The sequence below is a fragment of the Podarcis liolepis genome (assembly GCF_965112155.1).
Source record: "Podarcis liolepis genome assembly, chromosome: 2".
Classification (NCBI taxonomy): Eukaryota; Metazoa; Chordata; class Lepidosauria; order Squamata; family Lacertidae; genus Podarcis; species Podarcis liolepis.
Genome location: NC_139555.1, coordinates 34,544,879 through 34,569,253, shown reverse-complemented (window position 1 = coordinate 34,569,253; position 24,375 = coordinate 34,544,879). Strand labels below are relative to the sequence as shown.

At 44.0% G+C, this 24,375-nt stretch overlaps 2 protein-coding genes across 10 annotated transcripts in view; one reads left to right on the top strand and one right to left on the bottom strand.

Annotated features, from left to right (window-relative positions):
* LOC310699477 (ADP-ribosylation factor-binding protein GGA3-like) overlaps window positions 1-19,844 on the top strand; it is a 29,662-nt gene extending 9,818 nt beyond the window's left edge. For 6 of the 9 annotated variants that reach the window (XM_083487374.1, XM_083487380.1, XM_083487373.1 and 3 more), the window contains exons 4-17: window positions 260-358; window positions 1,733-1,856; window positions 2,605-2,708; window positions 4,624-4,704; window positions 5,917-6,054; window positions 7,451-7,532; window positions 8,128-8,244; window positions 10,707-10,985; window positions 12,501-12,568; window positions 13,259-13,548; window positions 14,454-14,722; window positions 15,642-15,811; window positions 16,268-16,378; window positions 17,601-19,844. In XM_083487374.1, coding sequence (XP_083343500.1) covers window positions 260-358; window positions 1,733-1,856; window positions 2,605-2,708; window positions 4,624-4,704; window positions 5,917-6,054; window positions 7,451-7,532; window positions 8,128-8,244; window positions 10,707-10,985; window positions 12,501-12,568; window positions 13,259-13,548; window positions 14,454-14,722; window positions 15,642-15,811; window positions 16,268-16,378; window positions 17,601-17,711 — 2,043 coding nt within the window. In that variant the 3' untranslated portion in view covers window positions 17,712-19,844. The remainder of the gene's footprint in view (window positions 1-259; window positions 359-1,732; window positions 1,857-2,604; window positions 2,709-4,623; window positions 4,705-5,916; window positions 6,055-7,450; window positions 7,533-8,127; window positions 8,245-10,706; window positions 10,986-12,500; window positions 12,569-13,258; window positions 13,549-14,453; window positions 14,723-15,641; window positions 15,812-16,267; window positions 16,379-17,600) is intronic. The other 3 variants (XM_083487376.1, XM_083487381.1, XM_083487375.1) reach the window with 1 other exon arrangement.
* Window positions 19,845-20,414: 570 nt separating this feature from the next.
* LOC310699486 (nuclear pore complex protein Nup85-like) lies at window positions 20,415-24,280 on the bottom strand. Its single transcript, XM_083487396.1, has 4 exons — window positions 24,126-24,280; window positions 22,215-22,366; window positions 21,406-21,492; window positions 20,415-20,610 (listed from the first exon to the last, which is right to left on the bottom strand). Exons 1-4 carry the CDS (start codon window positions 24,271-24,273, stop codon window positions 20,509-20,511), a joined length of 489 nt encoding a protein of 162 aa, XP_083343522.1. The 5' UTR covers window positions 24,274-24,280; the 3' UTR covers window positions 20,415-20,508.
* Between the last annotated feature and the right edge of the window lie 95 nt (window positions 24,281-24,375).

The following is a 24,375-nucleotide window of genomic DNA, read 5'->3' as shown; positions in this document are numbered from 1 at the left end:
GACTACAATGTTTCTGTAAAAAGCAGTCAGGTTCTGTTTAAGTGCACAGTCCAATATTCAAGTAACCAGCAGAAAATCACCAGGGGACTTGGGTTGGTTTCCTGGGGGAGCCTTGCCTTATGCCAAGCCCTGAAGGCACAGATAATGTTTGAAGGTTTCGTAAGTAACCTGTGACTAATTTAGGGATCTCTATTCGGATAGGTCCATTCTGAAACCTAGATTTATATTGTGTGTATATGTGCATTTTACTTGATTGCAGGTGCTGGAAGCTTGCATGAAGAACTGTGGGCAAAGATTTCACAACGAAGTAGGGAAGTTTCGTTTTTTAAATGAGTTAATTAAAGTTGTGTCTCCCAAGGTTAGTATGGTTTGCTTTTTCTACACTTGTTTATGTGTCTCATTTGCTTAAATCCATAAAACATGTTGTGCATCAGATTCCACTGGAATCAGCTGGGCTGTCAGCAAATAAATAACATTTGCACACTTCAGGATGTTCCTCACTTTCTCTAGACCATTTATTTCAGTAGCTGGGGGACAATGTCCAACATGTTTAAATAGACATGGGTGTTGTACAGAGAGGAATTAACCCCAGAATAGTTCAAATTAACAAAAAATGTTGGGTTACAAATCTGTGCTGTCTGATCTAGGAGTAATTCTCGTTTAACTCTCTGATACTTCTGAACAGACATGAATCAGCCACATTCAGATACTGATAAACACCTAAGTCTGTTTTGAATGGATGTAAATAAAATAAAAATGTATGCTTTTTCATCTCAAAGCCCTCACATTCCCTGAAGAGATTCTTGGAAAGCATTCTTGATGTACTTTTTATTATTACTTTATTTATGATTTTCAATTCTATACATTTCAATAATTTTACTATCATTTTAACATTTCGAAACTCAACTTCCTTCCCCCTCCTTCTGTGGTTCCTTAAATTTATTTTTAATACTTTCTGCATATCCAAATTAACTTAATTTGCTCATTTATTCATCTTCTTTAAATATATACGCTTATAAAATGTCAGGTTATTAAAATAATCCTGCCACTGTTCTTATCTGCTTACAGTTTATTTGTAAATATTCAATAAACCATTTCCATCCTTTTATAAAAGAAATTGTTATCTTGAGTTCTTATTTTTCTGGTAAGTTTTGCCATTTCTGCATATCCCATAAGTTTTTTTGTAGCCATTCTTCTTTTGCTGGGACTACATTTTTTGGTGTACTTAACAGCACCTTCAACTGACTGACAAACAAACCAACAATCATTTCTGACTGAGACTGTGGCTATGTACACACTAACCTGTTCGTAGCACAAATAGTGCAGTTTTTCTTAGTCTGGAATTGTGCTTGTCCTCAACATCCCTGCCTTGCTGGGACAGCCTACATCCATTTTCATTTCTTTTTAAATGGACACAATCAAACTTGCAAAATCAAGATGTACGGTATTTTCAGATCAAGACCCAATTTCTCAAGAAGAGGTTTTCAGGGGCAAAAAATATGCAGCAGTTCCAAATCATGTTTGGACTACATAGAAAAAACAAGTACTCAGTCTTCATGGACTCCAGAGTAAAATATTATATGTACACAGCCTGTATCTCTCAGACAAGACACAGAAACTGTTTTTGAAGGATTGTTTGCCCCACAACTCACATATCTAATGGTTCAAAGTAGGTTCTTTTATGTGAGGACAGAGAAACCAACATCTTTCACCTTCTTGGCTATTCTTGCAGTACCTGGGAGACAGAGTGTCAGAGAAGGTCAAAAGCAAAATAATTGAGCTGCTGTACAGTTGGACGGTGGCTCTGCCAGACGAGTCCAAAATCAAAGACGCCTACTACATGTTGAAAAGACAAGGTGGGAAACAATTTCCTTCTTCAGCCTTTCATATACTCCTTAAGCTGCTGTTCAACAACACTTTATAATTTTGTGGCCTCAGAGGTAGTAGCTTCTGCACACCTAGACAGTGAACCAGTTTGATCAAGAGTCATGCTGTCTTATCCCTCCGGTTGCAGAATCTTAGCTGAGCTGTAGGGTTCAGTGCTGTGATGATTATGGCCCAGCCTGCCTATTTTATTACCCTGGATTTCCAACCCATACACCAGCTGCTTATTTCTTTGTCCCTCGCTCCTAATGCTTCGTTTGAGGTCACATGATAATCAGGACGTGTCAGGCAAGTAAGAGAACCCAGGGCAAGCTCACACGCTCAAGGGCACAAACCTGGGCTTACAAGATCATGAGAGCGAGCAAGTCTTAAAGACATCCCAAAGTGAATTACAGGAGTTCAGCTGCAGACAGAAAAGCCCATCATAGCCTGTCAGCAGGTGAGCTGCATACTGGCAATCAGTAGGAATGAGACTCAGAACAGTGTCTGGTTCTTGTATGCTAATTGTATACGGCACTGTAGCCTTTTACTTTTATCTGAGATGGCAGCGCACTAAGAGCACCATTTGCAGGTAGCAGACCCTAGTTCAATGCATTAAGATGGCTTTAATAGGATAGAGCTTGCTGGTTTTTGTGCTTGCAGGCAACTGGCAGTGAACAAGCAAACCCAGAGAGCTTTCCTGTAAAGAGTGACAATGTTTTTCTTCCTTTCTGCATCCAGGCATTGTACTGTCTGACCCTGTAATTCCTGCAGAGAGTACCCTAATCCCCTCCCCTCCAGCTCGTCCCAAAAACCCTGTGTTTGATGATGAAGAGAAATCCAAGGTAAAGCTAACTGCAAAAATTAGCACTGTAATTCTTAGAACTTGGCAACAGCTGAGGCATCTTCTAGTGCTTGACAAAGGATAGCAAATATAAAGATCTAAACCACCACCGCCCCTCAATCTAGTGGTTTTTTTAAAAATGTCCAAGTTTCAAATGTTTTGAGTAGTTCCTATTTCTCACGAGTGTTTTAGCACGACAACTTAACATTTGGAAGTTTTCACAAATGCTTTTGTATCTTACAAAAAATGTGTTTAACTCCTTGTTGCCTCTTTGTGTTGAGGGCGGAGGAGGCTTGCCTCTTCTGCATGTAGAGTAGCAGTGAATCTCTCAGGAATACTCGCCTGACTTTAGCCAGCCCTGACCCTAGGGGTCCCTTCCAACTCTGCAATTCTATGATTAGCTTCATTTAAATTTCTCTTTACTGTTTGCTGAAAGAGAGAGGGGAAGGGCATGTTATGGTCTTTAAACTATGAAAAAAAATGAAGCAGAAATGAAGTCTGGGAAAGCCCTGCATGGCTTCACTGAAGAAAATGTAAGACATGTTGTGTATGTATGTGAACAGGAGATGATGATGAAGTTTGCAAATTGATAATAATAATAATAATAATAATAATAATAATAATAATAATAATAATGGTATTTGTACAGCACTTTCCCTAAGGACTTAAGAGCTTCACTTTCATTTTCCCTGTCATCCATACAACACTCCTATAAGTAAACCAGTCTTATTATCCCCATTTGCAGATGAGAGAGAGAGAGAGAGGAGTTAAACTAATTTAAGGCTGGGAATTTAAAAATCTTTTAACTAGTTTGGACTGGTGGAAGTTTTAGAAAGATGCAGTTTAGGATTTAGTAATGTGCATGCTTAATTGGTGGCTGTTTGGTTAATATTCTTTTTCCATTTATATACTGCTCTTATATTCCTTTTACACATTTTCAAACTCTAGTTATTGCTGAGTTTATATAGTTTTATCATTTCTATGCTTTGATTTAAATAGATCTTTCCAATTTATTTTATTTTTGGACTCCGGTCCCTTTCTGATTACCATTGCCATCTCACTGGAGTGAAACTTAAGAACTTATACTCTCAGTTAGTGACTCACCTAGAGCACTCAGTGAGTTTAGGCCTGAACAGGGATTTCCAAGTCACGGCTCATGCTCTTGAACATGGTGCAGATTCCAGCACTTCTGTACATTGAGGGTCTTCTCCAGCGCTGTTGTTTGGCTATTGCAACAGACTTTCTGCTTGCACAGTGGAACTTTTCCCTCTTCTGCTCTCCCCTGCAGCTCCCCACAGACCCTCACCCGCCAGATCAGACTTTGAGGATATGTGGGGAGAGGAAGGGGAAGTCCCATTGTGTGAATAGAACTCTGCATGCACAGGATTGGACACAACCCAGAAGGACTATTGCTGTAGACTGCTGCTGTCTCGAGAGAAGATGGAATAGAAGTGGGTGTCAAATGGACACTCTAAAGCTGAGATGAGTAATTTAAAGTGCACTTTCTTGTCTTACTCCTCTTGCTAAATGAACCTCATCCCTAGCTGTAGTTGTCATAGAATGCCTCTGGACCAACCATGCTGAGGTTGGGGCAGACCAGTATAACCCAACATTGGCTCCCACCAACCCCGGTCCTGATTCTGAAGTAGCTGGTGATGAACTTCCCCTATTAGAGCACTGAAACCACTAGCCTGAGCAAATTCATATGATGTACGTTCCAGTAGCATCCACGTTTCCTACTTCTGTTGTAATGTGTTCATGATCGGAGTGCCAAAGGTTGGATGCTTCAAAGACAAATCAAAACTTGGTTAACGCAAGCATAAGGTATCAGTTCCTCGACTGAGAATCTGCAAAACCAGGAAAAGTTCTGTCACTCCTAAAACACTTTTCCTAAAAGTTTTTTTCCCTTTTTGCAGCTTTTAGCTAAACTGTTAAAAAGCAAAAATCCAGATGATTTGCAAGAGGCAAACAAGCTTATTAAATCTATGGTGAAAGAGGTGAGACTGAGCACTTAATCAACATATCTGTAGGGGTGATCATTGTTTGGGGCTTGTTTTGTCATTTTAAGCATTTTTAGAATATTTGAGCCATACCATTGGGCTGCTCTAATGTCAGAAGACCTGAATATCTGTGCTGTCTGTAAACAATGCTCTGGTTTCCTTCCTGAGCGAAACCCAAGTTCTTACCCAGGTTTGATGCTGCAATTAGAGTTTGCATAGTAAACTAAGAAAAGCTGCTCAGTGGTTTATAGCCCCACTTTGCCTGGTATTCCCTGGGGTTACTGGTAGCTGCCGATGCCCTAGTCCTTTTCCTACTCATCCTCCCAGTCACAGCCCTACACTGTGCAGAACTAAGTGTGCTTCCGTCCATTGAAATTGGTGGGCTTAGGCATGCCTAACTCAGCTGTGCTTAGGATGGGGTTTGGGGTACAAGTTGCAAGGACAGACGTTCCTTTTTCCTCTAGCGCCATAGGCTGTCCTTGTTGGGTATGACATTCCTGTCTCTGATTTCCTCTGATCTTACATTGGCCTTTTGCATTTCCCCCCCAAAGAAAAGCATGAAAGTTGCTTTGAAAATAGACAAGCAGCATTTCTGAAAGGCTTAGGGAGCAGAAGGGGCGAGGAGTTGTCTGGTTGTTCAGGGTTAACAGGCCCTTCTTGCGGAGACCAGATGCAAAGAAGGACAAGAGCACCTGTGCCTTTAATGGCTGCCTGGAAGAGAGGATGTGGGCAAGTGTACCTTTTCTCACTCTTGCAAAGTGAGTTGCACCTGCCAAAACTCCCCTCTTCTAGGCAACGATTCCAGTTACAAGAGCTTTGTTCTCCTGCTCGTTTGGTCATCCTTGCTTCATTTCCCATGCCTTCCTGTTTCTCCCCATGATCTATGTATCCCTTTCCCCCTCTCTAGTTCAATATATAATTTGCTCCTACCATTTTACCTAATTTTGTGCAAACATACCTAGGAGTAAATCCCACTGAATAAAGGAGTGGGGTGGGGTGGGGGTCTTGTTACTATGGATTGAGAGTTGCCTGTTTTGCAAATGTATCCCCAGAAGTCAAAACTTCTATTTTGATAGCAGAAGGTAGGGGCTCTGTAACCACTGGTGATAAGTAACCAGACTTCTGGATTCTTCAGGCCAACTTGTCCTGGACAGTAGCGGAAGAACAAAGGAAAGACTTATATTACCTCTTTTGCTTTAAAATTTGAAGGATGAGGCACGCATACAGAAAGTCACAAAGCGCATGCACACGTTGGAGGAGGTGAACAACAATGTGAAGCTGTTGAATGAGATGTTGGTTCACTACAGCAAAGAAGACTCTTCGGAGGCTGACAAAGAGCTGATGAAGGTGAGTTCTCTGCTGGTAAAACCTTGAGTGCTTGTTACCCTCTGCTTTTCTTTTGACTTCCATCTCCCAACATGAAGGAATTTTATAGCCCAGCTTCCCCTGCAAAAATAGGTGCAGGCAGTTTCTTCTGGGGAGGAAAAAACTTAAACACATAGCAGAGTTTCCAAACAATAGACCAGAAGCAATTGTACTTCATCCAGCAGAGATTTACTTCTATTGAAGGCAAATGAGCATAATGGTCACAAATTCAGTACATTCAGGGTTGGCACAGTCCATAAAAATCGAGTTGCAGCACTTACAATAAAATTTACAAAAATGTATCATAAGACTAAACCTTAACACTATAGCATACAGAAGAGGACACCAGAACAAAGGAGAGAGAAAGAGGCTCCTTCTGGCCTATATTTATAGTCAACATGACTTTAATTGGAAAAGATAAAAGAACCAGTTCAAGCCAGCTGTACTCAGCTTCTCTATACCCCAAACAATCATGAAGCTTATTTCATACAGAGAAGCTTCCAGAAACCTCTTTAATGAATTAGAATGAGAAAGATCTCTACACATCAGATCAATACTTTCTGCACTAAGAAATGCAAACTGACAGCATCACTCAGCTAAGGAGAAGACAATTGAGGAAAACAAATGAGACTTTTAATGATTACTGGTTATTTTCAAGAAGTCTTTTTCCAGGTATACAACATTGGGGTACATTAATTGCATTAAAAACAACAACAACCAAAAATGCATAACTATAAGAATACAGTGCACATCTATCACCAACATGAAAGAGGAATAGCCAGAGGCAGTCGTTTACACTCAGGTAACACCAACTGCTCCTCAGGCACCAGAAGCAATTCAGGACAAAAGGTGTCATAGTAATAATGCCCATTAGAAGTTCTTCTGAGTGAGCGGTGTCTGCACAGCACTCTCTGACCCGCTACATAAGTTTAAAAGTGTTGGCAAATATCTCTCTCTTGCTTTCACCCTTTATGACTCAATGTCTCTGCATCAATTTTTCTGTTAGCACAAGTGTCCACATCTTGGACTACCAATATTGTATCGAAATCTTGTGCCAAGCCTTTGCAGTGGTGATGCCTTGGGCTTTTGTGCATAAGTAAATGAGGTTACCGCTCCGGCGGGAAAGTAAACGGCATTTCCGTGCGCTGCTCTGGTTCGCCAGTGGTCATACTGGCCACATGACCCGGAAGCTGTTCACTGGCTCCCTTGGCCAATAAAGCGAGATGATCGCCGCAACCCCCGAGTCGGTCACGACTGGACCTGATGGTCAGGGGTACCTTTACCTTTACCTTTAAATGAGGTTTCTGTACAAAGGATTGCACATGTCCATTTTGACTCATTGGCACCTATCTCTCACCTTCTCCCCACCCTTCCCCAGGAGCTCTATGACAGATGTGAAACCAAGAGGCGGACATTATTCAAACTGGCCAGTGAGACAGAGGATAATGACAGCACTCTGGGTAAAACAATAAGTTTTTCTTTGCAAGACCGGAGATAAACTGGGACATGCTTTTGCCTTAATAGGTGGTTAAAAGTCTGGATATTACCTATAATGTCAGCTGAAAATCTATAATCCATATAGGTAAGTCAGTGGTGTTGCTTAGAATATCAGATATATATCATAGGAATCTGCCTTATACAGAGTAAGACCACTGGTCCATCTATATCAATATTGTCTACACTGGCTGGCAGCAGCTTCTCAAAGTTTCAGGCAGGAGTTTCTCTCTGACGTACCTGGAGATGCCAGGAATTGAACCAGATATCTACTGTATGGAAAGCCAGGGCTGTGCCACAGAGCTATGGCCCTCCCCCAACCACCAAATCTTCCTTCGTGTACATAAATCCTAAATATTCATAGCAGAAATTGATGTGGCGAAAGCCAGAGAAGCATATAACCACAGCACCTACAAAGGCAGTGCTGTTAGGGGTGGGTGGATTTCTTTGTCGTGGAAATGAATTAAATCAAATGAGCTGGTCCCGTTCCTAGCCTGAGAAAGCATTGCTGAAGATGAAGTTATTTACATTGGTAGTTTACTGTTTGTGTCTCCGTTACAGGCGACATCCTGCAGGCTAGTGACAACTTATCACGCGTAATAAATACCTATAAAAGAATTATTGAGGGGCAAGTCGTCAACGGTGAAGTGGATATTCCTGGGCTGCCTCCAACAGATGGTGAGTCATATTTTTCAGGAGCAACACCGGCCCTTCTATGAAATATCATGTTTCCCAGCTTTTGCATAATCTTAAAATTATATGTCACTTACAATACATAAGTACTTCCTAATCCCTTGTTCTAAATTGTTAAGTCTTTTTACAAATAACAACTCTTCCTTTCTAGATTGCTGCTCACCGTAATCAAATCCCAAGGTGAAGAATTTAGCAGAGACTTTTAGCCCCAGTTCAATGGCAACACAATTGTCTTTAAGCCTCCAAAAAGGATGCTGGTGTCTTCTTACAACTATCTGATCATTCTATTTTAGACAAGAGAAATGGCAATTCTAAGATGATTCAGTCTGCTTATATGATACATACAGTGTGCTTTGAAGCAGTGGGTGGGGGTGGAACCAGGATATCTCAGCATGGATATGTTTTGCTCCTTCAAGATCCATCTGTGCAGGGCCAGCTGCAATGAAAGTGGTTTTTCATAGGGGAGCTCCACAGGTCTGCTTCTGAGATTAACACTGACACATATACCCAGAAATGATTTATGGGTATAGATAAAATGTTTTCTATGTACCTATATATATATATGTAGTGTCTGAAGAGGCCTCTATGCAAAAGAAAAAGTGTATGCAAAACTGGCACCAGAAAGGGCACATATTCAGAGGGGAGAGGGAGAACATTTCAGCTTCCGGGGCCCTTCTGTTCATGATTGTCAAGTGGCCTTTCTTGAACAAAGGATTCCAGAGTGAAACCATTGACTTACAACAGGGGCAGGGAGCTGGATCCTGACTTCCACCCTCTGCAGGCCAACTTTGACAGGTGGGCAACGGTTGCCCAGCTGTCAGTCACCTGACATCATTATGATGCCAGCTGATCAGCCGTTAACAGCAAGTCCCTTTGAAGTTCATTTGCAGGCCTGTTTGGATTTAAACTGCACCTGCAAACAGACAAAGCGAGGCTCAAGGTGAGCCACTTCAAAAACATTCTGCCCGTGAAAGTGCACCTTCAAAGGGGCTCGCTGAAAGAGGGCCCCCCCCCCAGCTGCACTAAATCCCCATTGAAGATTCATGAAATGCTATCCTGAGTTATAGGTGAATGTATAAACGTATGGGGGTTTTGCAGGGGTCAGAAGGAACAGTGTGGTCAGAAGGAAATTAAATGCAGAAAGCTACAGGTGATGCTAAGTTGGTGTTTAGTTGTTGGTAACAGACATTGATTAGCTGAGAGGTTCTAAGAGGGAGCATCTTTGCATTCCTGATCAGGTTTCCAGGAAGACAAAGACTGAGAGTAAACGCTCACATGGGAATCTGAGCCAGGTAAAAGCTGCCTCCTTTCTAATGGGGATCATTGTTTGGCTCCAGCTGAAAAATAAGCCCCATCTCTGATGTCAGCAATCTCTTAACCAGAAAATTGCCAAGAGCCTCCCTAACTACTCTGAACTTACATTACAAAAGGCCTGGCCAGTTCAGACCAGTCAGGCCATTGTTTAGAAGGGCTTAGGTGGAGCATATATATTCAGAGACATTGCAGGCGAATAGCTCACCATTTAGGGTTAACTGCAGGGGGTAAGAATCCCAGGTGGCCCTGTTGATCTACATCAGAATATGGGGGATTATCACAGCATTGTTAATTATCAATCAATCATTTTCTTTAAGATGAGAGAGAGAAGAAATGGCCCAGGAAATGGCCAAGAGCTCCCAGTTCGTACTATCAATGGAAAGAGCTGAATGCAGCCAAAAGTCTGTTTTGAATGTCTTAATAAAATTAGGGGAAGTCTGTTTCTTTTTTTACACAGAGAGGCATACTTTAATAAAGTCTGATTGTGTTTCTCCTGCTTCCATGTCCCTCCCCTTCCTTTGTTGTCTCTTTAGTGTCCTTTTTTTTAAAAAAGAAAAATATTGTACCCTCTTTGGGTAGAGTCCTGGACTAACCATCCAGGTGTCCTTTACCTACATAAAGAACTCATAATACATTCTGCCCTAGTACAGCAGTTTCTCAGAAATGAAACCTGGCCCCTTGGGTGAGATGGCCACTCAACACAATGAGGCTTCTAGCTTCTCCTCCCTCTGCCTCAAAACTCCACTCTGGAGAGCAGGAATCTGACATCCCATTGTGCAAGTAGGTTTCTGTTAAGGAAGGAGTTGGACATCACTGGGTGTTGTCCGTTGTGTCTACTTGAACACTGTGCAAGGGTGTCAGTCAATAAATTTGGGCAAAAGTGGTCACTTTTTAGGACCTGGGTATCTTAAGGATAATGGTGTGCACACTCATGGAAGCTTGAGGGACCGGCAGTTCATGTTTGAAGGTTTACTACAGGAGGCATAGCCTGGAGAATTTGAAAACCGATGCTATTCTCAGCAGCATCTAGGCATTTGCACCACCACTGCCCTCCTTGATTTGGATATGTTATATTGTTATATTGTTTGTATGCATCCGTTGCCCTATTTTATGTTCTCTCCTCATCACTGCAGGAAGTGATTCTTCCGTTAACATCAGTACACTCATTGACTTGGCGGGACTGGACATTTCTAGTACGCCTCCGCCACCACCGATTCCCCCAACGACATTGACACCAGCACCGACATTAACTCCAGCTCCAGCCTCGTCAGAAATCCCCATCCTACCACCTCCCCCTCAGACCATCGGTCACTCCCGGAGTCGTTCGTCGAGCCAGGCAGAAGCCACTTCTGCTCTCTTGACGAGCTCAGCCAATTCCATCTCTTTGCTTGATGAGGAACTGCTGTGCTTAGGTAAGGCAGGTGTGGTTTGGGTGCACTGGCTGTGGAAGGTTTCTGGCTTCTCTTCAGATCATACAAATCTTTCGCCTTTTCCTAAGGGCTTCACCTCCCCAGAAAGAAATTAAAAAAGTCCCTCCACTTGAATTTACTGGACTGGGTTATCACTGAGAGCTACAGAGAGTGGCATGTCCATAATAAATTATAATAAATTTTTATTTATACAAACCGGCAGGTTGAGGCAGGTGATTTTTATTCAAAAACCGGGCTCAGGGCGGCTAACAACAAATTTAAAATACTTAATTGTAAAAGCAGCATAAAATATAGTATAAAAACATGAATAACATTAAAAGTCAAAGTTCAGAAATCAATTTAGGGGAAATCCATCTAATAAACATTAGATAATCACCAGATTATCTAACCTTACCTGTTCTGGAGATACCACTGAACAGGAGGAAGAGCACCATCTGAAAAGTTGCAGAAGTTGGACACCCCTCCATCGTGCCTCACACCCCTCCTTACAGCAGCCAGCTGCTATTGGTGAAGCCGCCAGAAGGGAAAGCAAGAACATCCAGAGATTTAGCTCTAGTATGTTCAGGAAGGTCCGTATAGTTAAAGCCATGGTTTTCCCAGTAGTAATGTATGGAAGTGAGAGCTGGACCATAAAGAAGGCTGATCGCCAAAGAATTATGGTGCTGGAGGAGACTCTGGAGAGTTCCATGGACTGCAAGAAGATCAAACCTCTCTATTCTGAAAGAAATCGGTCCTGAGTGCTCACTGGAAGGACAGATCGTGAAGCTGAGGCTCCAATACTTTGGCCACCTCATGAGAAGAGAAGACTCCCTGGAAAAGACCCTGATGCTGGGAAAGATGGAGGGCACAAGGAGAAGGGGACGACAAGAGGACGAGATGGTTGGATAGTGTTCTCGAAGCTACCAGCATGATTTTGACCAAACTGCGGGAGGCAGTGGAAGACAGGAGTGCCTGGCGTGCTCTGGTCCATGGGGTCACGGAGAGTCGGACATGACTAAACGACTAAACAACAACAACAACAACAAATGTTCAGAGTATAAGCCTAATTATCTTTTGAATGCCGCCTTGGGAGGGCTTTGCCTTGAAAGGAGGCATGTTAAGTACCAAGCAGTGCTTTCCCCCCTAGAAAAATAGGTGCCGGTCCTCACCATGAAGTTGTTACAGTAAATGCCACAACAAAGAGGTGCTGGTACTGTGTACCCTTGAGTAACTCCTTTAAAAAACCGCTGGAACTATGAATGAATGAATGAATGAATGAATATAGAATGCAGAGCTCGCTTACCGCTGGCTTGTTACATAATAAAATCAATCTGCCTTACAGTCAGAATGGAGCAAAGTTCAGAAGTGACCATATGGAGGGTGGATTTGCACTCAGGTGGATCTTTCTCATCTCAATCCGTTGAATAGTTTAATGTTGGTTCAGCTGGGATTGTTCCCTTATTTACGCATTTTGCTTGCCTATTCCTTTTGTTCCCTAAAATGTCGTTTTGTGCTTAGGCCTGAATGACCCAGCTCCCACTGCAGCAAAAGAAGCTCCTGAGAGCAGCCAATGGAACATGTTCCAGGTACTTTGCACTTTGACAGTGTGAATAATTTTGCACTCCCAAGATGTTATCCTTTTTTGATGCTCTGTAAGCCAGAGGATTGGTAATGCATGTTAATCTGTCCCGGGCTGAACATTGCTTTCATTTTCTAGCTTGTAATATCATGAGGGGATGTACTGTACCAATAAAGACAAGCCTGCCTTTCCCAGGGGGAGAAATTAGCTTCCCTCTTTCTCCCAACACACACCTTCAACAGCTTTTCTTAGACTGAAATGAGGTGGTGCCTTTTGTGATCTGTCCTGCTTCTGGCCTTAAGTTCTCACTCCCTTTTAGGGCATGCCACCCCACCCCCACCCCGACTTTCATTATTATGCTTGCATTATACCAGTTACACTAATACCTTATTGCCTTCACCAGCTATCATTTCCCAAAAGCCTTTCAATTTTTTACACGTCCACCACAGATGGAGGAACAACCCTTCTATCTGCTTACATTTCCAGCATTTACTTGACACATTTTTATATGTCTCGGCCACATTTTTGTTGACTTTCTGATTTTAAATTGTGGTGTTTTTTTTAAATTCTGAATTTACAGTCATTGTGTGTCTGCTAAATAGTAAAATACAGCAAGTGAGAATAACAACAGGAGGAAAGTTAAACATTTATCAGTGTGTTGCAAAGCACCGTTTTTCACTTGTTTCCTCCGTTGCAGAATGAACCAGTCGATCTGGACTTCTTGAACCCAAAACCAGCTTCCGTTGCCTGTAACTCACCTCTTCTCCCTGCCCTGTCACAGCCCACGGGTAGAACGTCAGCCTCTCTTGCCTCCACATTCACAGCCCCACAGCCTGCCCCTACCTCAGCCCCTTTCATATTCTCTGCTGCGGCACCACTGGGACCGTCCAATGCCATGTCAGGTGCCCCTGGGTACCTGGGCTCTGCTATGGGAAGTGGTGATCTGCACAACATGGATCCCATAGGACATCTGGACGAGAGCAAAGGGTAAGGTTTTCTCCTCCTTTCTGCTTGGAAATAATTGCTGCTATGAATCAGATTTTCTTCCCTGGCTCTTAGGTGGGACTTCAGTTTCCATTGGTCCCGGCAAGTATGGCCAGTGGTCAGGGATGATGGGACCTGTAATCTTAACATGGGAAGAGTTGCAGATTCTCCGCCTTTGCCGTACATCAAGGGCAGATTGAATGAAGGGATGCTTCTGCCCCAGGGCAGAAGATTTGGACACCTCTTCTACCTCGGGAGCAGGGAACTGTATCTGGCCAATTGGCCAGATCACTATTTTCTCCCACACCCCAGGGCTGCCCACCTCTCGGTCACCTGAGAGCACAATGACTTTGCCTTTCGCATGCCGTGTTTGAAATGAGGCTATGCCAGCAAAGGCACAGTCCACAAACCGCAACTGATGAGCTGATGGCTGGGTCTTGCAAGGCAAAGAAGTGAAAGGCCCGATAGCCATGTGGGTAACTTTGCACAGGGCTTTGCTATTGGTTGACTGGTGGGGCCAGCAAACACTTTTTGACTGAGCCAAGTACCTGCCCCACATGGACATCCTTTGTGGCATCTCATGGACATGCTGCTGGAGATTTTACTTAGAGGGATTTTGGCAGGCAGGTACTCTGCCTCCCCATGTTAATGCAGAACACATTCATTTCTTCATTCAGTCCCATCAATCTGCAGGGCACAGAACCAGGCAGTGGTGGGCAACACTGGCTTTTCAAAGGACAATTGCTATTTGTAGGAGGGAGCAGTTACACATGCTCACTCCAAGTGCTTTATACAGAGCAGATGGGGGGTGGGGGTGGTAGGTGCAGACTAGGTACCAGAGACATTCAATATGTTTCTTTGCATTCATTTTCTTTTTTAACCTGCATTTGTTTTCCGCTCCATTCCAGACCTTCAGCTCAAGCAAACCTAGGCACATCTGTGTTCCCTGGTGGAGTTGCATTGCCCGCTGCTGCTGCTGCTGCACCTCTTACATCCGCTTCAGGGCTGCCCATTGCAGCTCCAGGAGTCCCTCCACTTCCATATCAAGGCAGCTGCCCTGTCGGGTCAGGAAGCCCCCTCTTCCAGCCAGCCTCCTTCCAGCAGCAAGGAAGTCCTCTGAAAGGACCCGAGATCTCCTTGGGCAACGTTCACGTCCCACTGGAGTCCATTAAACCAAGTAGGCATCACAAATATTTTTTATTGCTTACTCCCGATACTGGATTGCATGTTTCAGTTCATTTAGTTCATGCCCTTTTAAAATCTGGGGTTTTTTTTGGGGGGGGGGTTATTGGGGTCTTGTTTTTATTTTGATTGTATAGTGGTTTTGTGTTTTGGTTTTGTTCTGTGAGCTGCCCTAAGGCCGCCAGGTATAAGGCGGAATATAAATTCAATCAATCAAAGCCTCCTTATTTTCATAATTTGGAGAGTTAGGAATAATTTTTTTTACAAACCCAAGTTATTGTCCTGAAGTCTTTTAGGAGTGTAGGGGGGGGTTGGGAACTCTGCACGGCTCCATTCCACTCCCTATTAGGCCCCCTCCCTCAAGCTTTTAGTGCGAGAACGATCTTATGGTTGAAAGGAAAAGCTTTGAAAACTGCTAGCCGGTATTTGCTTTAAGCAGGGATGGGGAGCCTGTAAGCCTCCAGCTGTGTTGGTCTCACCTGCTACATCTTCTTCACATTTGCCTCAAATTGCTTCCTATCTTCTAGTGGTACTAGCAGGATGTGTGGGTTAGACTACAGTGCAATATCCCAGGTTTCCTGCCAGAATACAATCCAGGCTGGAACAAGGATCACATCTAAGGAAGGTGTATAATTAACCTTTCAAGGACTGAGGACACTGGTATATCTGGAGCGGACTTACTTCTCTCTGGGGCAAAATCTGCCCAAACAGAAATATATGAAAGTCATGAGGTTTTTACACCTACTTTTAGGGACCATCTCATAAGCATCCACTTTAGAGATGACGCTTTTGTTCAGAATAGAGGCTTTGCAGATTATCTTAACGCAGCTCCCAGCATTCCAAGCATAGCCCAGTGCCCTCCCAGGATTTCACTTGTATTGTTGTGTCATGTAAGCACCTTCTCCCCCTTGCAGGCAGCGCTCTTCCAGTGACGGCTTATGACAAGAACGGTTTGCGCATCCTCCTGCATTTTGCCAAGGAGTGCCCCCCTGGGCGGCCCGATGTGTTGGTAGTGGTGGTTTCGATGTTAAACACAGCGCCCCTTCCCATCAAGAACATTGTGCTACAAGCAGCAGTGCCAAAGGTACCAAGATGGCCGTTCTCAAGCACCAATAGGGGAAGAGACCAGCATCCTCTTGTTGCTGGAGAAAAGAGCTTCTCATCCAGGCAAATCCTGTTGGGACCAGACTTACTTTCCAGCTGATTCTATGGAGAAGCATATTTTATCTGCTGCAACATTACAGGGTAGTTGTTGCAAGCTACTGTCTTAGGCCTCGGCCCTAAGCATCTTTGGGTGGAATTAAATTCCACCAAATCCATGGGGCTTGCATTCATGTAGTGAGTTTAGAATTAAGGTGTCAGTTAGTGTCTCCATCCGGTTAAGTCCACTAGACAAATATTTGCTTTTATGGTTTAGTCAGTGCTCAGTAAACACGCCCGCTTCCCTTAATATATTTGTGTTCAGTGATGCAACGTGACTATTATTTCTGCACAAACCACCGCTCTCTTAAGATTTTCTCCTTTGCTTTTTAATCCGCAGTCCATGAAAGTGAAGTTGCAGCCACCTTCGGGGACAGAGCTAGCTCCATTCAATCCCATCCAGCCACCAGCTGCTGTCACCCAGGTCATGTTGCTGGCAAATCCAAGGAAGGTGAGAAGACTTGCATTCACAATTTCTCCACCTTTTCTTAGAGAAGGGATATTGCCATATTCTACACAATTAGACCATTTAGATCAAATGTTCTGTTTCTGCTCATGGTCGTCTTGAGCAGAGTTGAGAGTGATCTTGCAGTAGACGGACCCCTTTGCTCTGATATCCATGTTCCAAGGGAGTTAAAATTTGAGTCCCAAGTGACAACAGGGAATGGGGAAGCCTACATACCCTTTGTGCTCTTCTGGTGAGCTACCATAATCATCTGGCCAACCGCTGGTGGAAGATAAAAGTGCTGTTTTCTAGAAACTAGGATGTTACTGATCTGAAAGGAGGAATTCAACATCATACTAAGGTTCCTCAGGCAAAGCATTTCAGTCTGCCAGGCAGGCAGTTCTCCTCTTCCCTGTGTACTTTTCTGGGGGTTCCCCCCTTGCCAATTTTGGGGAATGTAGGGTGTGTGCAGGAGAAGGGGGGCATGGTCCCATTGCACAAGCAGAAGTCACTATTCATTAGTGACTCTCAAAGGGGGAAAGACTGGTGCACATCTTACATCTTCCTTGAAATAGCTGTGTTGCACAGTCCATAGTCTGAGAATTAGAGCTACGGCTCTACTTGTAAGATGGAGAGTGACATACAGTGGTACCTCGTCTAGCGTCCGCCTCGTCGAGCGCCCGTTCTGTCGAACGTCTGCGGCAAACCTGTAAGTACCGGAACGGGTTACTTCTGGGTTCGCCGCCCGCGCATGCGCAAAAGCGCTAAATCGCACCATGCGCAGAAGCATAAACCACTCCGTGCGCAGACGTGGCACTTTGTCAAGCGTCCTTTTCGGTCAGCGACCAGGGCTCCGGAACAGATCCCGGTCGCAAAATGAGGTACTAATGTATCTCTCTCTACAATTCTGTATTATACTGTTGTATCAACAGATTTCTTTTCTGCCTACTGCCACACTTAGGGAATATGAAAGGATGTTCAGTGCTTGCTTTTCTTCTGCCTAATACGTTTTTCAGCTTTACAACTTTGGACAGAAGTGGATATAGGATTTGTGCATTATTCTCTTTCCAGCAATTCGTTGCCCCGGTTCGTAAAGTATCAAACTAATACTCAGCCCTGCTAGTGCACAGATAACATCGTGGCACGCGCCAACCTCGTTCCAGGCTCCTTCGTCTTTCTACTCTGTATTCTTGACTGCAGCTTTATGTTGTTTCCTTCTTCCTTGCAGGAGAAGGTGAGGCTGAGGTACCGACTGACTTTCGCGTTAGGAGACCAGCCCAGCACAGAAGTGGGGGAGGTGGATCAGTTCCCCCCGGTTGAGCAGTGGGGAAACCTATGACCCAGAGGCACCCCAAAGGGACTGGAACGAATGTGAAATGGAAAGGGCGCAAGTGGTATCCGGCAGCGATAGTGAGCTTTGTTTAACATGTCCTGTCCACTCCACTTGTAGCTTTAGTCCAGAATGTTTCCTGCACTCTGGGGTGAAGCAGTCGGGGGCATGAACACAGAGCATGAACTTGTGTAGGCAGCCACAAGTAGAGGCCTGGATGGTTTCTTTACTTTGGCCAATCCGGTTCTATCTTCCACTTTGCTAAACTTGAAATCTGATCATTCTGGTGAGCTTCGTAAGCAGAAACGGAGCACTCTTCCCTCAGTGTTGGCCAGATGTCGACAAAGGGCTATGATGCCTTCGTAAGTTTCTTTGGGGCAGAGCCCTAACAGATGTTCCTGTGCTCGGTTTTTTGTTTTGTTTTTTACCTCCTTGGTGCCAGAACTTAGGACCACCTGCAGGCTTGCTGGGTAATAAACACAAGCTCCGCAAGGGGAGGTTTCTGCCATGACCTGACACTCCCGTTTTCTTTTGTAAGGCAACATCTACCCCAAAAGCCAGCACAGCTCATACAGGTGAACAACAAGCTGTATTATTTTATACATGCCACATGTGAGCGTAAAAACACATCGCTCTCAATCTGCTGCCTTTGATTTTATACTTCCAGCTGACTCTGCAATGTGCGCTTTCTAGGCAGCTGCTACATTTTGGACGCACATGGCTCTACAGTCGGTTTCCCCTCAGCATTCAACAACTGTATTCCATTGGGGGGGCAGTAAAAACTATGAGAGAGTCACAAAGGCACAGTTTGTCCATTGTTCAAGTGGGGAGCTTGGGGGGAAAGCGAGGGCATCCACTCTTGGTGCATCTGTCAATCAGGGTCAAAGGTAGGAAATGATGCAGCTAAGACCTTGATTCTTCTTTCAAAGGCAGTATTAGTAGTTAGGAATTATACAATGTACATAGAGCTATAGGAAAACACCAGACCTACAGATAAGGGGAAACAGAAGCCATGACAATGCATGTGCTGAGTTGATTATATTGTATTTTATTCATTCCAAATATTAAGTGGTTAAGTGCAATTGTCTCCAGGAGGAGATCCCTGTGTTGAGTCAGTCGGACTAATAGTCCAACATATGGCACGTAAGCCATAAAGTGAATATCACTGCTTTGGGTCTAGTAGTCACTTCCTCTGATCTACTACAATTATTTTTGATCTGAAATATCCTTTCAAAAAAACAGTTGTCCTGAACTAATCATTTTGCTTGGTTATGAAGAAAAAAGGCTGTTTAGAAAAAAAAAAATTAAAACTCAAGTAGGCTAAGAATTGCTAGGTGTAATTTTAAGTACTTCTTGCCACTCTGATCTGAAGGTGGAAATCTGGCTTAAGCTGAATTAATTACATTTCTTAAAAGCTCAGCCAGTCTTACAAACAGCCATTCTAATTTTCTGGACACCTTGTACTTAACACGGAAGAGATTTAACGGCGACCTGGAACAATTGTCTCCTACAAAGGCTTGGGGTACTCACTGGGCTAAGGATTTATAGGCAGTGCAACCTAATCTGTTGCAGCGTAAAGAGCTTCAGCAGTTATTGGGAGGGTTCAGACTTGTGTACAGACTTGGAACTGTCCAGAAAGGGACAGACATGGTCCATATGAACAAAAGGAGAGACTTGGGAGGAAAGCGTCCGCTATGTTTAGCGGCTGAGAACAGGGCGGCATTTCTTCTGCCTCTTGATCTGGTCCTCTCCCGTATTTCAGTCTCTCTGCTGTCTTGTTTTTGCTTTGCAAGTCTGCCCAGCTGCCATAGCATATCTGTAGAGAGCAGGTTTCACTGCTACAGCTTGCCTATGAGCAAGTCTCTCTCTCTCTCACTGAGGAAACCAGGGGGGAGAGAGAAAGCACAAGTGCTTTCTCAATGTCAGCAGTGCTGCCATACCCATGCTGCCCAAGCCCAGTAGCAAGATCCCGTCGTCTCACTGTGTGGAAATGTACTGTTAGAAGCTTCAGAAGTTATTTATGAATGTTACTTGTTCATAGGCTGAAGTTGCAGCTTCCTACCAAACACGCAAAAGACTGTAAATATGTCTCGGAAGTACTTGTTTTTCTGCACGTTCAATAAAATTGCTTTCTCTACTCTGCTTCACCTGCCTTGCTGCCAGTTAATACTGTAGGGTGTTCCCCCCAACCCCACTCCTAGGACTCAACCGCATAGTATTGTTTCTCTTAAGAACAATAGTCAGAATAAAACCAGATCCTTCAACAAAGCAGAAGCATCCTGTGATTAAATAATGCTCAGAGTTCAGGCTGGCTGCTACTTAGGAGATGGGGGCTTGGATGAAAGTTGTGTGGTTTATTTTAAAAGCTGAGCTGCACAGCTTCATTCAGTGGAATGAGGGGAAAGCAAGGATGCCGAAAATTTTCTGTGTCTGTAAATTAGAATTACAAGCTGCTTCTTGGGTAAGAAAAGTTTTAAATAATTTTTGTTCCTCGATTCTGCATGAATGGAGATTTGGGTTGGTTTTAGATTATCAAATGGACTAGATCTAGATGTTGATTATTAGGTCACTTTAGGAGGTTACTTACCTTAAGTAATCTTAAGTTGTTGAAGTCTAGGAGAGCAGAAAGCTCAATTTCCATTGAATTCACTGGAGAAAGGAATTTCCTCTTCCACTGTTTTATGTTACAAAAGGCAATTTTAAAAAGAAAAGTGCAAAAGATGACATTTATTCCTAGAAAAAACAGCCATGATATGTACAGTAAGTAATTGACGCAAAGTTTGTGAGCCGCTCCAATAAAGTGATCTCATGATTCTTCCAACGTGCCTTCTTTGACAATGGCTCGTGCAAGGTTTCGTGCTAGACCAATTCTCAGCATTTCCACCTTCATGGTCTCAGCATCATCCTCCTGCAAACACAAAGAATCTTACGAGGTCACCAATTTGACAGTATTTAATGAGGCCAAGCCCTGCCTTTATCTGCCCCAAACTTCATGTCAGGTGTAAGGCAGATGTGTGTGGTGGTCCGAAATAGGCCAGAGGGTCCCCATCCCTGAAATATGCTAATCTACTGTCATTTAAACTGATATTTTGTATGTGAGCTGCAATTTACACATTACTAAGCATTCTTTTGTCAGCTTATTTTATGGCTGTTGGGAAAGAAACCGCTTCCAGTTAGTCTGCATTCAATACGTGGAAGCATCTTTCAAGGGGCTATGACTGCAGTCACAGAAAATAGGATTGCATGGAACCAAGTGTCTTGGTTTCTTTCTGTTCTAAAATGGCTAAGTTCCAACCTGCTAGAAACAGCCATATATCATGTAACTTGCTATGAATTCTTCCATTTTTCTACCTTGAGACCAAAACTTCTTTTCATAAAACACTCTTAGGCTACGGCGATCCGTAGATGTTTCCTCTGCTGTTTCAGCCTTTTCTCAAGCTACGCCACATGTGAGAGAAAACTTAGGTCATTTTTCTGAGCCCTCTGCACTTCTCCAAGGGCTCAAGGAAAAGGACGAGGCTGCATTCACACATCATGGTGAAACATAGTTAATAAGTTTGTGAACATGCAGGTGACTCCTGCTTTATTCCTTCTCCAAGGAGCAACAAACCAAGGTCCATGGCATAGTGTTATCTTATGAACCGGAGACCGATTAGTTTCCCTCCAAAGTGTGATATGAAGCCAAGGTCTGGGACAAGATTACCTGGAGCTTCTGGTTTTTCGATTCTGCTGCCATCACATCTTCCAAGCATTTCATCAGTTCGTATGTCTGTTCAGCAGAGAATATCACCTGGAGGAAAACAGTAGTTACCTTCATACAACTGCAATTTCTTCCAGCATTTATTTACTGGAGGTGGACTTTCGAGTCGTTGATGTGTGGCAGGTCATGCATCTAAACGTGAAGGGTGTAATCTCAGTGACCAATGAGATTAAAAAGCTGAATATCTACACTTTGGTTTCCTCAGCCTGGTTGTGGCTTTTAGGGAAAGTGTTGCAAATTGATGGTTGGGTGCTGTAGACCAAGACCAACTGATTTCTGTAGAGCACCATTTCCATTTTTGTCCAACTGAAAAGGATTCAGAGTTAACCAGCTTACTGAAATACAAGCCCTTGAGAAATTGGCAGAGAACCTCAGGGGAAACTTCATGACTTACAGCTTAGTATCAAGGTTAACTGAACCCATCTGCAGGAACGCTAAAGTAATGAGTCTGTTTCTTTGAAGAAGCAGATGATCAAAGAGGAAGGTCACACATCCATCTCCCCTGCGAACACTAGACGGAGTTTTAGCAATTACACAGAGTGCAGTTGGCTGCCTACCTGCTGCCACTGTGAATCTTCACAACCATACAGCTCTGGCGCTCTCTGGGCTTTTGTTGAAAGCTACTTAGGGTGGGAGCACAGGGTCACATGCTTCCCTGTCAAGTGATTAGTTTTCCCAGGAAAGTGGGGACATTCCTTAGACCATCACCACCACCGGCAGGTATTTCTACTGTTCGGAAATATCACACTTGCCTCTTTCTGCTCCAGGAGCGGAAGTGCATCAGTGAGTAAGGTCATCCAGAAGGAGCAAGGAGCAATACGAGCTGTCATCAATGTCAACAGCAGCTTAGCCGCTGCACAGAACCGCTTCTCGCCATACATCCGATGAAATTCCCGGTACTTCCCTGTATCCAAACATTAATTCAGCCCTGTCACATTTTCAGGGTAGCACACCGTCAGCTTGCAAAGCCATTTCTTAAGAGTGAGCCATTAAAACTGCATTATGGCCACCTAGCATCTTGGTCGTTTAGGGAAGCTGAGATTTCTGGTGGCGATCCAGTAAAGGAAGCAGTTGCAACCAACAACTACTAACATTAAGCCCCATTCATGTCAATGGAACAAATCATGATCAATTGCTACCGAACTGTTTCCATAATGCACAGCAGGCTTTGCCAACATCTGGTGCCCTCCAGATATTTTGGGCTACAACTCCCATCAACCCTGCCAGTCAAAACATCTGGAAGTCACCAGGATAGCAAAGGCTGAGAAAGAGAGAAAACAATCACTACACCTCAGGGAGCCTTAAAAAAGTATTTGCAGCTATTGATGCAAACTGGACCAGCTTTTAAAGCCCTGAAAATCTCACCTTTCATTGAGTAAGCAAAAAAAATCTTATTAAGACCTTAAAGTTTTAGAGAAGCTAAATAAGAACATGAAAACACAGGCAGAAACTCAGAAGTTAAAGATGGTTTCTGTTTTCAATTTCACCCTGATGCCAACTTCAGCATTATATGGCTGCACTTCTGTACCCAGGGCATTTGAAAGATTAATTTATCTAGTTTCAAAGTGCCTTCAGGCTGGGAAAATGATTAGGCTGTGTCACATTCCCTCTAACTATTTCTGTTAAGAAAAAGAAATCAGTAGTTACCGTATTTTTCGCCCTATAGGACGCACTTTTTCCCCTCCAAAAATGAAGGGGAAATCTGGGTGCGTCCTATGGTGAATGCAGGCTTCAGGAAGCTCTGCGCAACCCTCGGGAGACCGGCTCCGAGGGTTGCGCAGAGCTGCCTGCAGTCCCCAGCTCAGCACAGCTCTGCGCGACCATTGGGAGCGGGGTGCTAAGTCCCGCCCCGCTCCGGATGGCGGCGCAGAGCTGCCTGCAGTCCCGGGATCAGCGCAGCTCTGCGTGGCCACCGGGAGCCAGGGGCGAAGTCCCGCCCCGCTCCAGATGGCGGCGCAGAGCTGCCTGCAGTCCCGGGATCAGCGCACTTCTCCCCATCGCCAGCCCCACAAGCTCGGGAGACAGCGGGGAGGCAGAGCGTGCCTTCCCACTGTTCCCCGACCTGGTTCTTCCAGCCCCGCACCTGGGGGGGAAATAATTTTTTTTTCTTTATTCCCCCCCCCAAAAAAACTAGGTGCGTCCTATGGGCCGGAGCATCCTATGGGGCGCAAAATACGGTACATATTGCCAGATCCAGCCACATTATCCTATTTTATTACTTCCCTGGAATCCTTGAAACCTCCACTGGATTATCAATAAGAAAACCTCAATTCAATTTGCCATCACACTGATGCAAGGCCCACAGAGGAAGGATCCGTTCCTGTGGTTGTCTGAGCTACAAGCCAGCAACATTAGTGTTACCACACCTGGAAGCATTTGTTTCCTGTGGTTTTTAAAAAAACAAATATGCCCTTTGTGACGTAAAGAGGAAACGTCTTAGAAAGTCTGTCTAGTTACTCATGATAAGACTACTGTTATGTCCTCCAGCTAAGCAAGGCTGTAACAACTGGTTTCATGGTTGGTTGTTCCGAGATGTGGAATTTGCACTGCTTCACGCATGCACTGCAAAATGAATTTCAGTCCCCTTTCCTCAAGTGGTGGTGTCATCGCCCAGCGCACCATGTCGTTCCTTTTCAAAAGAGGCTGTAAGAAATAGCTCTTACCAAGAAATGTCAGCCGATCACTAAGCAGCATGGATGGTCCCAAGTTGTCAATAAGATCCAAATCTGAAAAACAGCCTCTTTCACAGTACTCCTTCAGAAATCTAGAGGGGGCGAAATAGGTGGGAAGATTATTACCGCTCCGAACCATCAATGTGTACATATTGTTACTTCAACATGCCATCCTCTTACAAACAAGTATTCTATAGACTCAAAACCTGCTGTTGTGAATGGAATTGCCTCCTGGAATTGA